At 36.1% G+C, this 16,836-nt stretch overlaps 1 protein-coding gene across 1 annotated transcript; it reads right to left on the reverse strand.

The window, feature by feature from the left end:
• Positions 1-340: 340 nt before the first annotated feature.
• Positions 341-10,747, reverse strand: Alg11 (ALG11 alpha-1,2-mannosyltransferase). Its single transcript, XM_028179841.2, has 9 exons — positions 10,605-10,747; positions 10,186-10,413; positions 8,834-9,066; positions 8,168-8,385; positions 7,505-7,627; positions 6,783-6,944; positions 2,833-3,031; positions 1,246-1,429; positions 341-503 (listed from the first exon to the last, which is right to left on the reverse strand). Exons 1-9 carry the CDS (start codon positions 10,622-10,624, stop codon positions 425-427), a joined length of 1,446 nt encoding a protein of 481 aa, XP_028035642.2. The 5' UTR covers positions 10,625-10,747; the 3' UTR covers positions 341-424.
• Between the last annotated feature and the right edge of the window lie 6,089 nt (positions 10,748-16,836).

The following is a 16,836-nucleotide window of genomic DNA, read 5'->3' on the forward strand; positions in this document are numbered from 1 at the left end:
TTTATTGCCTTTGTAGGCAGACGAGCATACGGCCCACCTGATGGTAAGTGGTCACCGTCGCTCATGGACGTCAGCAATGCCAGGGGCAGAGCCAAGCCGCTGCCTAATCGTCTAAACGTCTTATCCTTCAGGCCACGACGACTTCGACTTCAATCTATTTCTACAGCTGTCATATTCTTTATTGCTATAGCTATGAGCAGCACGTCGATGGCCCATGTGATATTAGCTGGTGTCATAAATATGTGAATCTGAACAGACAGAAATTTCAGGCTCGGGACTGGTTGACTTTTGTAAAATTTGTTTAATAATAAAAAATCAATTCAATAAAAAGAATATACAATTAATATTTACATTTAATTTTATTAATTGTTAATAATTATATTAATTAACACTTATGAACTAATGGAACATTTTGTGTCACTAATTAGAAAGACATTAACGGTTCGCACGCTCGAAGGAATGATTTTTCAAACTCCTTCACCGAGAAACGATCCACGGATGCACTGCAAACAAAATAAGATATCTAGTAATTACTTAATGCATACAATAAAAAGGTATTATATTAACAGATTGATCGGTCATTATATAAAGTCGTTGTGGCCCAAAAGGATAAGACGTCCGGTGCATTAGTATGTAGCAATGCACCGGTGTTCGAATCCCGCAGACAGGTATCATTTTACTAATGAAATACGTACTTGACATACGTATAATAACAATAAAAAATAAAGTTTTCTTAGTCATTAGTTAATCCACACGTTTCGCCTTCGTGACTACTTTTGCTTAGATGTGTGGACGAGCTCACAGCCCACCTGGTATTAAGTGGTTACTGGAACCCATAGACAGCCTAAATGCGCCACATACCTTGAGATATAAGTTCTAAGGTCTCAGTATAGTTACAACGGCTGCCTCACCCTTCAAACTGAAACGCATTACTGCTTCACGGCAGAAATAAGCGGGGCGGTGGTACCTACCCGTGCGGACTCACAAGAGGTCCTACCACCAGTAATTACGTAAATTATATTTTTGCGGATTTGATTTTTATTACACGATGCTATTCCTTCCCGTGAAACTCAATTGTTAACATTTGTTAAGTACGTATTTCATTAGAAAAATCGGTACCCGCCTGCGGGATTCGAACACCGTTGCATCGCTATATACGAATGCACCGGACGTCTTATCCTTTAGGCCACTACGACTTGATTAACTAATGAAGGAACGGCCCATTTGCTGGGTGGGGACACGCACCGCGCGGCGGCCACGAGGTCGGCGCGGCTGGCGGTGGACAGCGACAGCGCGTGCAGCAGCGCGGCGGCGTACTGCTCGGGCTCGGCGGCCAGGTAGCCGGCGTGCGGCGCCACGATGTCGGCGCGCGGCCCGCCCGAGCGGTGCGCCACCGTCACCAGCCCCGCCGCCATGCTCTCCACCACGCCTGCGCACACCAGCCCCAATTATTTATTTATTTTATTTATCTTATACCTTTAAACGAGCAATTCTTGTATATTAATATATAATATATAATCTGAATCTCGGAAACGGCTCCAACGATTTTCATAAAATTTAGTATACAGGGGGGATTTCGGGGGCGATAAATCGATCTAGCTACGATTTATTTTCAGAAAATGTTTTATTCGTGATTTGAATAATCAACTCTTCCCGACATCTATTGGCGAATAATAATACTATTTTTCTTAATTGAGGGCAACTAACCGCTTTAAAGACACAACAAGATTCGTTATCAAAAAAAATCGAGCAAAACTCGGTCATCATCTAGTTTATACTTTATGCACAAAACAAAACTTGTACACAGGCGGACCTAATGCCATGGGCATTCTCTTCCAGTCGTCCATAGGGTGGTGCAGAGATAATGCATGGTAGGTGTATTAATTACACACAATATAATATACATGTAAAGTAATAATATATAAATACACATGAAAATACACAATTTGGTATTATAGTTAATAATGGCTAAAAGTAATTATAATAATAATAATAATTGAAAACTAAAATAAATTAGTTTGGAGATGATTCTTCCAGTTTTTTGTGGATGTATTCGCGAACTTTGAGTTTAAAAGTAAAGCGATTGCTGGTCATCCTGATTTCTTTGGGAAGCGAATTCCATAATATTATGGACTGTACAAAGAAAGAAGAATGTAAAAAATCTGAGCGATGGATAGGACATTGTAAGAGACGATTATGTGAAGAACGTAGACTTTTCTCATGGCTTGCGTTCAAGTATCTAAAATGCGATTTTAAGTAAGATTAACGATTAACAATCTGACAACACTGTGTTAAGGTACGCGTCCATTGGCCCGCGTCGGACGCACCGCACGCAACGGATTTTATATTGCTTTATATTTTTAATACGCTTTTATCAGCTTCAGACGTATGTATGTATGTTTGTAACGGAATCTTTGAACATGATTTTGACCCCCTTGAAAACGTCGGTTTAACTCGAAATTTGGTATACCTACTTATTAAGGACCGATGACAATTAAATATTTAAAAAAAATATTGAAAAAATTGAAATTCAACTAAATAAAAAATAAATAATAGTTCAAAAAAACTAACAAAATACGCTTTTATAGAAAATCCCATTATAAAATAGAAAATTAATTTTAATAAATTTGGATTAAAAATAGTGTAAGAGATAATGATTTTATTGTAAAAAAGCGCGAGGTGCTTTTCAGGATATTATCAAAATAACCCTTCTACTTATATCTGTTCATAAAATATTTATAACTACTTATACCATGTACCCCACGCTTTTTTTACTCTAGGAGCTCCGTAACAACGCTCCGTAAACGCATACCAAAACTTTAAAATACTGACTGATTCCGAAGTGCTCATTCCACATGGCGTGAAGACCGATGAGGCTGGTCTGGTAAAGGTGCAAGAGTCGAGCGTACGTCACGTTCACCTCAAACAGCACGTTGTTTTCTAGGGACAAGTGCTTGGCCAGGTCCTTGAGGTGTCTCACGCGCTCCTCGTCTTCGGCATTGCGGCAGGAACCCGCCAGAACCAACTGGATCTGGAGATAAAAAAAGCTGAGGTAACTCATGCTGACGTCACCGGCAACCCTTGTTGAACGTGTGGTTTGTTATTTGTCCCTCGCATTCGCGGGATATTTTACTATGATCATATAAAAGTCAAACACACCAATTCAACAATATCTATAATGTGTACAATATTAAAATACTACCGACTCGCCCTCGCTTCGCTTCGGAAACATTAAATTTTATTATTGATAGGCGAAGCCCGCCATATTGCGCGCGGTACGACAATAACTGCGGGTGACGCCGCGGGGCGAAGCTAGTCTAAAAAAAGTAGCCTAAGTTACTCCTTATATCATCAGCTACCTATTAGTGAAAGTCTCATCAAAATCGGTCCAGCCGTTCCAGAGATCAGCCGGAACAAACAGACAGACAGACAGACAAAAATTGTAAAAAATGTTATTTTGGTGTATCTATTGCAAATAACATTTATTACTTTTACAGTGTGTTAGTTTAATACATAGATATAAAACAATTTAAGTATAAAAAGCTTATTCGAAGTGGTCTCCATTGGCTGCAATACAGTCCTTTAAACGTTGAGGCCAGTTATCAATAGAAGCACGCACTCTTTCCATGGGAAAAATTTTCACTGCCAATCGTACGATTGTTTTAGGGACTCCAAATTATGATGGCGTTTAGAGCAAGCCGTACTCTCTAAAATTGACAATAAATCATAATCCAGCGGATTAAGATCGGGACTAGACGACGGCCAGTCTTCAGCTCTGATGAAGTCCGAAACGTTCATTTCCAACCAAGACTGCGTAGACCGAGCTTTATGACCTGGCGCCGAGTCTTGCTGGAAGGACCATTCTTGATTATTGAACATGGTGTTGTTAAGGGGCTTCACTACCTTCTCAAGAATGGTATCTTGATACACTTGTGCCGATGTTTTGATACCTTTTTCACAAAAGTATGGCTCAGTCACTCCTTCATAGCTAATACTCCACCAAACCATCACTGAAGTCGGATAGTGCCCACGTTGCACTCTGTCGACTAATTGGGATGCTTCCTTAGAGCTTTGAGAATAAATACGTTCATTTTGTTTGTTAAGTTGCTCAATTGTAAAAATTTTCTCATCCGTAAACAAAAAAATTCTATGACCTCCCTTTGCGTACCGCTTCAGTAGTTGTTTCGATTTTACCACCCTATTCTCTTTTAAATTATCAGTTAAGAAATGTGCAGTACGTCTCTTATAGGCTGTAAGTCTTAAGGCATCTTTTAAAATACGCGACATGGTTCTAGGTGCTATCTTCATACTGTTCTAGTGTATACGATGTTAGGCAATGATGCATGATGCTTAATGCTAGCAATGCCAGGCGCAGAGCCAAGCTGATGCTAACTCAGCGGCAGATTGAGTATCGTCAGCTTCCACTACCGCCTTTCATTCGTCGTTGTTGACGTTAGTTTCCGGGCGACCGCGGATCATTTTTAGATCAAAATTTCCATGTCGCAAGCATTCAATCGAACCGATAAAGAGTCGTGCGTTTGTTGGTATTGTTCACATTAATGTTGCGAACCGTTACTACGGCATTAATTATCCGACTTAAGTCGTATTCCATAATTACTCGTATTTTTATCGTGACCATATTGATGAAAAACATACAAATGTCGTGAACAAAAAACACCAATCAATAAACAAATGACAGAATTTAAAAATATAATTCCTTTTTTTTTTAAATAAAATTGACCGTTTTTTTATAGCTTAGATGGTTGGACGAACTCACGACCCACTTAGTGTTAAGTGGTAACCGGAGTCCATAGACATCTACAACGTCAATGCCGCCACCCACCTTGAGATATGAGTACTAAGGTCTCAGTATAGTACAACGGCTGCCCCACCCTTCAAACCGAAACGCATTACTGCTTCACGGCAGAAATCGGAAGGGGGTTGGTACCTACTCGTGCGGACACACAAGAGATCCTACCACCAGTAATTACGCAAGTTATAACTTTGCCGGTTTGATTTTTATTACACGATGTTGTTCCTTCACCGTGGGAGACAATGGTGAACATTTGTTAAGTACGTATTTCATTAGAAAAATTTGTATCCGCCTGCGGGATTCGAACACCGGTGCATCGTTCGAATGCACCGGACTTCTTATCCTGTAGGCCACGACGACTTCAATAATGGAATTTAAAATTTATTGGCAGCCCTGCATACATTACGTTACAATTGGCCAGTATTTTAACACGACAACTTCACAGACAAACCTACGTTTGCCGCTAGGGGCACTGTTCCAACTTCATACAAATTTGAGTTAACTTTTACGTTATCGAGAACATCACAAAACTCGCATTAAGCACACAGATCGCGATTTAAATTTTTTTAAATTTTTTTTATTGCTTACATGGGTAAGACGAAGTCACAGCTCACCTGGTGTTAAGTGGTTACTGGAGTCCATAGGCATCTACAATGTAAATGCCGCCACCCACCTTGAGATATGAGTTCTAAGGTCTATAAAGTTCCAAATTAAATTACGACACCATGTTTTAGTGTCCGGGTAAGGTATCTGATAGACGGTGCTACATTAAGTCTAAACGTTTCATCTAAGCTACCATTTGTATATAAATTTAAACAACAATCAATGTTTGTCGTCTAGGCGTTCCTGACCTCTGTTGGTTGGCGAATAGTTTTTCATACAACTTTACCTAGGTTAGGTGTAGGTCAGTGATTCTCAACCACTGTTCCGCGGCACTTTTGTGTGCCGCCAAATTTTGCGAATATATAATAATGTTAATATTATTAAATTATATCATTTTAAAAGAAAAATATTTTAAACATGAATATATATTAAATCCACAAAAAAAAAAAGAAGTATATTTTAGTTTATTTCGTATATTAAAAATTTTTGATAAACTATTTATGCAGTGTGTTGGAGTAAGGCCGGTTACAGTGCTCCACCGACCGTCTGTGCGTACGTCAGTCGCGCTTGTCGTTTATATGAAAATTCATAAATCATTACAGTGCTGGACTGACCGTACGCACGCGCATATTGCTACGCATTGCGTACGAGGACCGTCGGTCTAGCGCGTCCGCATGCGTGCCGTCGGTCAACCGACGCGCTATGGAAACAAATGAACGCGTTCTGTGCTGCACCGATGGGTGTACCGACCGTACGGATGTGTGTATCATCATCAAAAAAAGCGATTTCGTATTGAACGTGGCCAAATATATCGATACCGAGCGCCTAATTACCGAAGTTCGTCTTCGTGAACCGCTCTGGGACAAAGGCCACGTGTTATATAAAGATCGTGATGCCATGTTAAAGGCCTGGCAAGAAGTATGTGCTGATAATTCATCAAAACTTGATCGTCATTCTGAAATAATTAAAAAAACTTGAACGTTCTTTAAACGTTTTCGAAAATAATAAGCAGCAATTAAACTATTTTCAAACGCTTCCCTTTTGCGTACCGACTATACCAATCCGGTCAGATTGTTGGTCAGGAGAGCACTGAATGAAGCAACCTGACGATCGGTTAATGCGTACCGTCAGGACGGAACGTACGCACAGACGGTCGGTGGAGCACTGTAACCGGCCTTATAAGTAAATAATTTTTTTCTTTTTTTTTGTGTGCCGCCAAATTTTGAAATCGTTAAATATGTTTACTGGTATGGTATATAAATAATAAATATTTTGTCTATATCAGCAAAATACTATGAATATGTATGGATAAGCTCAGAAAATTTTTAATTAAGCAAATGTTGGCATTCAAAATATTTACTCTAACCTTATTCCAAAGGAATTCATTCTTGGTCAACAGGCTCCTCAGCTCGTACATCGCCTGCAGCATCAGCGGATGATCTTTCTCCGGTCTGAACTGGGCGACCGACAGGATCCGGATAGGATCTGACTCTTTCACTAAAGAACGTAATTGTTTCAATTCTGTAACCTAAAAAGTTCACCTAAGTAAATTATTTTTTACATGATACATTATTCATGCAATTTATAAAAACATAATTATTCGTAAATTATAAGTATAATCCATGTATAGTGGATGACATGAGGGTCAATCATCCGGCGAGCGGATGTCTTTTAACAACTGTATCACAGTAAATGTTTTAGCTTTGTTTTTTTTTTTTAATTATTATTTTTATAATTTTTTAATTATCTTTAACTTAATCTAACTAAATTTCTGTCTATATTTAAATAGTAGCAAATTTGGAATTTTTAGTACTCTTCTGAGTCGGTCTCTTCATTATTGAAGGTCGTGTCTAATCTGAAATGTGGAACACTCGATGCACAATGCTTCCCCACGTCTTCCTGTCCTCGGCGGTCTTTATAGCAGGCCGGTGAGCGTCTTAACCAGATCAGATCAGCTGGTAGGTGAACGTCAGCGTGATCTTCTCCCGTCAACCTGACCAACTACCATCAGCTTCTCTAAGCTATCGGGGCCTCTACGAGCGTTGTGGCGATTTCTAGTTACAGGTAATTTATTCTTATATTACATACCTCACAAGGTGGGAAGACTTTGTAAGTGTTGTAAGGTTCCTTCCAAAGTTCATTGATATGTTCCTCTGTCCAAGTTCCATTTACCATTATAACGTCTGCACACCGACCCACAATACCGTATAGCTAAAAATTTATTTAATGTATAATTATTATTTTTCCACTTTCTGCTCATTGAGAGAGATTATTGGAGCCTATGGAAACCACAATGGAAATATCACCAGTCTCCCTGGAACAAGATCTCAGTCTCAATTGTATACAATTATAATAAATACTAAGACAAACATTAAGCTATTTATGCTATAATAATTAAAAATAAATTAATAATTATTTAAATTTGTCATTTAATAAAATACTAGATGATGACTGAGCTTTGCTCGTTTTTTTTTTTTATAACGCCATTTTATTGTGTCTTTAAAGCAGTAAAAATAGTATTATTATTCGACAATAGATGTCGGGAAGAGTCATAAAATTGACTACTGATAAAGTTGATTATTGAAAACATGAATAATGAAATAAATCGTAGCTAAATCGATTTATCGCCCCCGAAATCTCCTGTATACTAAATTTTATGACAATCGTTGGAGCCGTTTCCGAGATTCAGATTATATATTATATACAACAATTGTTTAAGGGTATAAGATATATTTTACCAAAAACACTCACCCAACCAAATATCTTATAATACAGCAACTTTATCCAAGTGTACAAAGGATTCCTGGCAATTATACCAGAATTGTTGTATGAAACTATCCTGTGTTTGACCCTGCGCATCATTGCTGTCGTTATGGTGGGATAATGGACGTAACATCCGACCCTGGACTGAGCCAAATAACGGAATATTGGGAACGTGAAGGCACATCCCATCGTGTCTATGTAAACATCTGCAATTTATTAATAGGGTGTAGATTCTTGGCTGAAGATTGAGTCAAGTACATTACTGGTGGTAGGACCTCTTGTGAGTTCGCGCGGGTGGGTATCACTACCCTGCCTATTTCTGCCGTGAAGCAGTAATGCGTTTCGGTTTGAAGGGTGGGGCAGCCGTTGTAACTATACTTGAGACCTTAGAACTTATATCTCAAAGTGGGTGGCGCATTAACGTTGTGGATGTCTATGGGCTTCAGTAACCACTTAACACCAGGTGGGCTGTGAGCTCGTCCACCCATAAAAGCAATAAAAAATAAAATAAAATAAAACTCTTTTAGAGTTTTTTACTTTTAGAGTTTTTCTTTCTCTTTTAGAAACTCTTTTAGAGTTTTTTACATCCCGCAGAACTAGAATTATAATAGCTCTAAAAAGGACAATAGAGAGAAACAAATTAACGAAAATTACCAGGATTTAGTTTCAAAAATGCTTCCATTCCGAGCACCATAGATCCAAGGCTTTGGAGCACTAAGGTAAAGTATGGGTATGTTTTTGCTTCAATCAAGATTTTCAAAGTAAGATGTACAAATGTTATCTTCTTCAAGTCCAATTTCACATTGAAGTGATTCTGTGCTTTATCTAGTATTTTTTGAGGTTCTTCTGTTTCCACTGTATAGATGAAAATATTTGAATCTGGATACCTGAAATAATCCGATCGTCTCCTTTTTACCATCACATCATCCGTGACCAAATCATATTTCATCTTTACTACTTAAAGAGCCCCTGCATTAATCCACAGTTCAGGGATATTTTTCAAGTATTGCTGTCAAAAAAGTATTATTACTAAATTTTGATTGGGACATTGAATAACTAAGTATTATTCGAAGAAGATATGAAATTGTCATCTCAAGCTCTAGAATTCCCTTCCACTACCCACATCCTACTTAAAGGTTTTAATAGCTCACTGACTTGGCTAATGTCCAATACTGAAATGAAATAAGAACCAAAGAGTAGACTTACTATTAGATGAACTCCACTATGGCTTAAAAATTATACACTATTGAAAAAACAAAGGGAAGCAATTTGATTTCTATAAATCTAATATATAAAATTCTAGTGTCACGGTGTGCGTAATTGAACTCCTCTGAAACGGCTCGACCGATTTTAGTGAGTCTTAGAGTGCATATCGGTCAGGGTTGAGAATCAAACAACATCTATTTTTCATCCCCCTAAATGTTAAGGGTGGTCCACCCCAAACATTTATTATTTATTTTTATTTTTTGGATAATTTTTTTTGTTTATAATCAGGTATTATGTGGTTGAATGAGGTTTTTGAGAATTTTATATATTAGACTAGAATTTCCCTAGAAATTTATTTAAGGCAACACAACATTTGCCAGGTCAGCTAGTAATTATATAACATGGTTTCTAGTATAGTAGACTATAATAAAGTATTAGGGGGTCAAAGGTTATTTGCTTCAAGCGACATTTCAATTAATATGCGACATTTATCTTTATAATTAAATGTCTTTTATTTGGTATCAGTATCAACAATAAGATGTTTTTAATTGAACTTCAATGATGTTTATCCCATTCAGATAATTAGCCGAAGAAGTTTTCTTGTTAAAATTTTTTTTTTTCCAAATTTTATACTTGAAGTTGCTATCCTGTAAGTTGCAAAAAAGTTGCTTAAACCATAGCCTTAGACCTCATGATGTTATCTTTGGAAATGTGGTAGAGAACGAAGAGATGGTGAGGCAACTGTTAATTCTGCTCCAACAAATTATTTCGTAAGACCACAGCATTGTTTCAATACAAACCTGGTTAGGACAGCTTTTATGGCCACCCACAGTACTCTTTCACCCCCACCTCCAGCATTACAGTAGGGATGGAAGAATGCCACGTTTGGTCCATGTTGTTTCAATCTCTCCAGTTTCCGTTCTTTAATTCTCATGAACCATGACATAGAGATTACGGCTAGAGGTATGAGCACAACTGTGCTCACTATTACCACCGCTATAAAAACGGTAGGTAGAATTATGAGCGTTCTGTTAAAGAAATGATTTTGTTTATTTTCAAAATTATTAGTAACTTACGTACGAGGTAGGCAATTTTTTTTTTAAATGTTCGTCGCTATACCTAGTAAAATCGGAGAAGAGATCAAACCGCTCCAATAAATTAAAAAAGTATGTACTTAATAAGAAATTACATTACTAATTTAAATTATGAAAATACTTACAAAACCCATTGCCACAACATGCTAGTTTTTGGAACCACCAATCTAATGAATATGTACCTTTAATATTACACGTTTAATTTTTTATACACCATTCACCATTTATCTAAATATTGTTGATGTTTGACATTTAACTTTTTTTATGGGATTTTATGACATGGTAACTAAGACCTTTAAGTCATGTCTTATTTGAATTTATATTCTTAATTTTATGAAAATATGGAGTGAAATGAAATGAAATGAAGATGATTAATTTGAGATATGAATCAACTGGGATGAAATTAAATAAAATGAGATGAAATATAATCTCAGTAGAATGGTGGTCATTTACTGAGATTTTTTCAGTGGACTTTTGGAGGAACACGAGAAGTTACGTTTAGCGGCTTTGTTTCATTTTCCCATTCGCGGTCTGTTCGAACCAAATTCGAGCATGTGTTAGTACTTTTACAGCGCTCCCAGTGCATAGGTATCGGAACATAGCCGAAGGGTGGTAGTTTATGGCGCTGTTTTTTAAATCTTTCAACCATGGAGTTAATCAGTACCTACTCTCAAATATATTAAGTGTATAATCTATGGTACCTACAACTTCAACTTGATACTATGGCGCCACCTTAATTGGCTCTCTTTCAGCGGACACTTTAATATACTGAGATATTACTCCTTATGTACTTTTACCTTCTTTATAATAAGTTAAGTGGATGAAATAGAACCACGACTAATTCAGAGATGCTTAATTGAATACTAAGTATTTTTCTAATAACAAAACGTCTAATAACAAAAGTAGTAGTAAGTGTTTTAAGTAGAATACGTTCCACATAAAGGAACAGTCATAGTTATAGATATGTAATGGTTTTATATATTTTTTGAAATGAAAACAATCCTTCATGTAGGACTGGCAACTTGATTTATTAATATTAATGATATGTGAAACTAGTTATGCCAAAATGTGTATGAATGTTATTGCTATCTTTTTCTATTACAATAAGTGAAAGGAGAAAAGAGCATGTTACAAACTATTTGGAAACAGGATGTTTATGCTATCTTTTTTTTTCCCACCTAAACTGATGGTCTAGAGTCTAGACTGTCTAGAAAGACCATATCAGCGTAACCTTAACTATAGTAGAATTATTTTGTCCGTGCAGTTTGGTATAGCGAGTATTTCGCTCTCTCTTCCACTCACGAGCCTTATGGACGGGCATAGTGATGCGCATTATTGTTGTCGATAAGCGTTATCGATAATGTATTTAGTTTTGTCATTTTGTGGGTTAGTGATAAAAATGAAAGAAAGAATCACTAATCGAACACTTACACCATATATCGCCGCAGCAAGTTAACGAGAACGGCAGAAATTAACACTTTGTAACTTTTCGGGATCTATTCTTATTTCAGGGATTTTTTTTAACACATTGTTGATAATAACACGTGCAAATATTATTTTGAATAAATTCTGCCGTTTTGATACAGAACAAAGGAGTAGCCATTGTGTCACTAAAGAAATTCAGAGAACGAATGCATCAAAACACATTTCTCTTCGACATAATGTACTATAATTTGCAGGTAAATACAAATGACTCTTAACATAACAATGTCTCAACACCCTTCGTATACCACCCCGTCGCCGTGTACCTGCCTTCGATGACTCATTTGTTTTTATCGATAATGGCGTTACGCCCGCGCAACATGTTCACCGCCCTATATAGTCGGGCTATGTTTTATGACCCAAACTGCACGGACAAAATAATTCTACTATAGTAGGTGAGCTCACGGGGCTCAAACCTGTCGATGTTGCTATAAGGCTTATTACACTTGGCTGAATTTAGTCGACTGAATTCAGAAGCAAATTCAGAAGCTTCTGATTACACTGTTTTATATTCGGTAACTGAATCAATTGTCAGTTTAAACGCGACGAAGTAAGACGTGTCGTGTGCGTAAAAGGATGGCCCCAGTATTGTCTAGACAACAATAAAATTTTTGTTTTTTTGTTTTTGTTGTGTTTTGTTACAATTTCTCAAAATAAAAAATAAATAAAAACAAGAATATCGGTGAAGAAATATTTATTGCTGTGCGGAATGTTAGCAAATATGAACATTATGAGCGATTTAGAGCCAGCAGACTTCAGAAATTATCTATAAATGGATTCGATCTCGTTTGACCTAATATTAAACCTTGTGACACCGTTTATTCAAAAGCAGGATACTATCCTATTATATATCTATTATATAACTATTACATATCTAATTCTACGATAGTATAAGTCCAAAAGAAAGATTAGTTGTAAAATTAAGATTTCTTGCAACAGGAAATTCGTATCAAGATTTAAAATTTAGTTCTTCAATATCCCAACCCCTGATGACAAAAACTATCCCCGAAACATGTCGGGCTATTTATAAACGTCTGACACATTAAATAAAGGCGACCGAAATTAATACTTTTTATTCGGAAGCAAAAAACAAACTAAAACGCACGGAGAGCTATGGAACGACTGAAACCATTAGGTAACTAAATGCGATTACACCTTCCTAAATGCGTTTTTAATTAGGCTTCTAAATTATTTAGTTAGTCAGAAACCATCCTTGTTACTGAATTCAGTAGACTAACTTATTTAATGCTATTACACTTCAATGAATTCAGTCGACTAAATTAAGTCAAGTGTATTATACCTTTAACACGAGCCCTAGCAAGAGCCATGCTTCGCAGAATCTACCGCCGGATCGGAAACGCGACCCACTGAGAAGATCCGGCGAGAAGCTCAGTGGGCTGTGTCTGTGGGTCAATTCGCTCGTCGAGCCCTTCGTCACAAGCGACGCGACGGGTTCGACGAGGACGATGACTGGATCTTTTTCTATTTCTGTACGTGAAAAAGGAAAAGAGCTTGTTCCAAGCTGTTTCGTTTCTGGCTGTTTGCTGTGAAACGGAACAGCACAACATATGGAATATTGTGGAACAGTCGGAACAGTTGTTTCGGTCTATATTAAAGACAACAAGCTCCAAGTTTTTTCATAGACGAACCTGTTCCGTTTGACTGTTCCGATAAATACGCCTCACCCGTAGAAAGCAGCATAGATTATACACTTAATATATTTGAGAGTAAGTACTAAAGAGTATGTAACGCGTACCTAACTAATATATTAAGTGTATAATCTATGTACCTAACACGTAAGTGTACCGGTTGACTTTTTGGCGGGAACGCGAGCAGTGAAGTTGTGTGATTTGTTTTATTTTGTCTATTTAGTGTTTCTTCAGGTTTAAATGTGTAATAACGGTGGTTTATTAAATGTTTAATATCTGTGAAAGTGCACAAATGTGGGAAAATGAAACAAAGCTGCTGGACGTAACTTCTCGGGTTCCTCCAAAAAGTCCACTGAAAAAATCTCAGTAAATGACCACCATTTTACTGCGATTATATTTCATCCCATATCATCTCATTTCATTAAATTTCATCCCAGTTGATTAATGTCTCAAATTAATCATCTTCATTTCATTTCACTCCATATTATCATTTTTCATAAAATTAAGAATATAAAGTAAAATAAGACATGACTTAAAGGTCTTAGTTACCAGGTCATAAAATCTCTTAAAAAAAAAAAAAGTGTACCGGCATTAAATGACATCGATAGAAATTTGGAGAACATTTTATGTGTATTTTCTTTTCTGTGAGAAGTTAATTAAGGAAAAAGTGAAAAATTTATCGCCGTCAGGGTTAAACAATGATGTAGGTGTGGTACTTTAGTCTCGCAATTTGGTTAGAGAAAACTCATAAATAGAGTTTTGCTTGCAAGTGTGTTTTGATATTCAAAGCAAAACCCAATCCCATGATTGAATTGCCAAAACTACTTTTTTCAAAAATAGACATTTTATTCTTCCTCTGCTTTCCCGTTTGGCATTGGCAATACATTTGTGACAATTAGGACACTAGTAAGTTACAATACAATATAAAATATAGTCAAAATCTGTTATAATTACTTTGAAGGGACTACTCTTATTTAGTAATAACAACCGGTGATGTTTTGAGATATGAAGTCTTATTTTTTTATGAAGTATTTTTATGAAGTTGAACATGCGTGTACATATAAATCCATAGGTAATTATTGGAAAATATATAGATAATCCTTCTTCGTGGTCTATCGAGTTTCATATAATCTACAGGGGTGGTTGTGCTTATCGATTCATCACTATTTACCATTTCCTTTACAATGTATCGGTCATTTCCTTTACGCTTTATAAGCTCGTATGGTCCGGCATTTTTTGGGTATAATTTGGCACTTCGTGAAAATTGTGTTTTCTTTATGGCCAATAAATAGGTCACCAATTTTGTTTAAGTTTGCTTTTTTTCTTTTTTTATTGTAGTTTCTTATTTTTCTTCTTGTATTTTCTATATTGATTCTTTTGCTTTCTTTCTTAGTTTTTGTCAGCGGTAAATTTATATATATTTTTTTCTATCATTTTAAGTAAACCATCATCTTGACCTTTGATTTTAGTTCCAAACATGAGCTCAAATGGAGTCATTCCGATACTTCACTGACACGTTCTGTTCAGACAGCGTTGTAAATTGGGCTCATGACAATACCATTATCTAGAGTCATCAACGGAAAGTTTACTCAACACTGGAATAATCACCTGTTAGAACCTCTGAACTTACCCATTGCACTTTGGTGGCCAGTCATAATTGGACAATGCCTTCATTTCTACAATACTTTTGGAAATCTCCAGTAGTAAATACAGTATCTGTCTGTGATAATTCTTTTAGGTGATCCAAAAGTCTGATGCTGTAATTTAAATTTTTTACGTCTCTGGTAGTCAGCGTCTTGAGAGGATAAGTCCTGGTAAACTTCGTTAATGCATTGACTACAGTAAGTATGTACTTGTGTTGTTTATTGGTTGATATTAGAGACCCCGAGTCGTCAATGTGGTATAGTTAGTACTGGGCAAGAGATAATGCACATCAATCGCTAGAAAGAGACATTCGGCTAATTTCGGTTTTGTAGAGTGTTATCCCTTTCGCACGAAATACTAACAGTCCGATACCTATTAAGAGCTGTTAAAACAATTATTGTCAGTTGCTTATTTGGATTATTCTATTTATTTATTTTTTATAAAATAATTGTTTTTTCTATGTGTTGTCCTTAGATTATAGTAAAAAAAAACATGTATGTTTACGTATTGATTTATTTATTTTTAAAACTGATACATTCTGACAAATAATTATAAATCCTCAATTCCTTCAGAGTCACTCTCAGTGCTCTCAAGGAATCAATATCATTGTCGCTATCAGCCGTATTTATTACCAGTCTATCAGTGTAATTATCTAGACCGTGTTGAAATCTTCGAAATTCATTCTTACATTTAATTGCATGATCACGAACCTTTTCCATTCTTCAGTTCCAATCATGTTTACTTTTCCCGCCAATAATGTTTTTACTGTAGTTAAATTCATACCCACATATCTATTTATTTATTTTATTATTATTTGTGGTCATAGTTTAACAAAGATTAATAAGCTAATATTAATAAATGTATGACTATGTCCTGCTAGTAAAGCGTACAAATATTAGGTGTAAGTCTACATAAAAATAAAAAATAAAACTTAAATTATTCTACTTTATCATCTTAATTATCTAAAGTTATCGTCTAAATATTCTGACATACTATAGTAAGCCTTATCTATTAAAAATACTTGCAATTTTTGCTTAAAATCTTGTAAATCTACTGTCTTCAAAATTTTTATTGGTAGTTTATTAAATATTCTTGATGACATACTAAAAAAACTTGTTAAAGGGCAGTTCTATGAGGTAGCGAAGAAATCTTTAAAGTATTCCTAACAGATTGCGGTTTTGCAAACAGATGTTTGTTCGTTTTGACAAAAATCGCTACCTCATAAATATATAACGATGTAAAAGTCATGATTTTAAACTTTTGAAAGAAAGGCTTACATGAGTCTGGTACATGAATGTTTGCTATAGCACGCACACATTTCTTTTGTGCTTTAAATACGTACTCTGTATTAGTGGCGTTTCACCAGAATATTAAAGCATATCTAAGGGTTGACGCCACATATGCATGGTAAGCTGTCAGTACAGCTGATTGGTCTACTACTTTCGCTAACTTATACAAGGCATACGTATATTGGTTTAATTTTTTACATATTGTATCAATGTGTGTTTGCCATTTCATATCATTATCAATCCAAATACCCAGAAATTTAGTACTATTCACTTCTACAATATGTGTCCCATCA

The sequence above is a fragment of the Bombyx mandarina genome, chromosome A1, assembly GCF_030267445.1.
Source record: "Bombyx mandarina strain Sakado chromosome A1, ASM3026744v2".
Taxonomy (NCBI): Eukaryota; Metazoa; Arthropoda; class Insecta; order Lepidoptera; family Bombycidae; genus Bombyx; species Bombyx mandarina.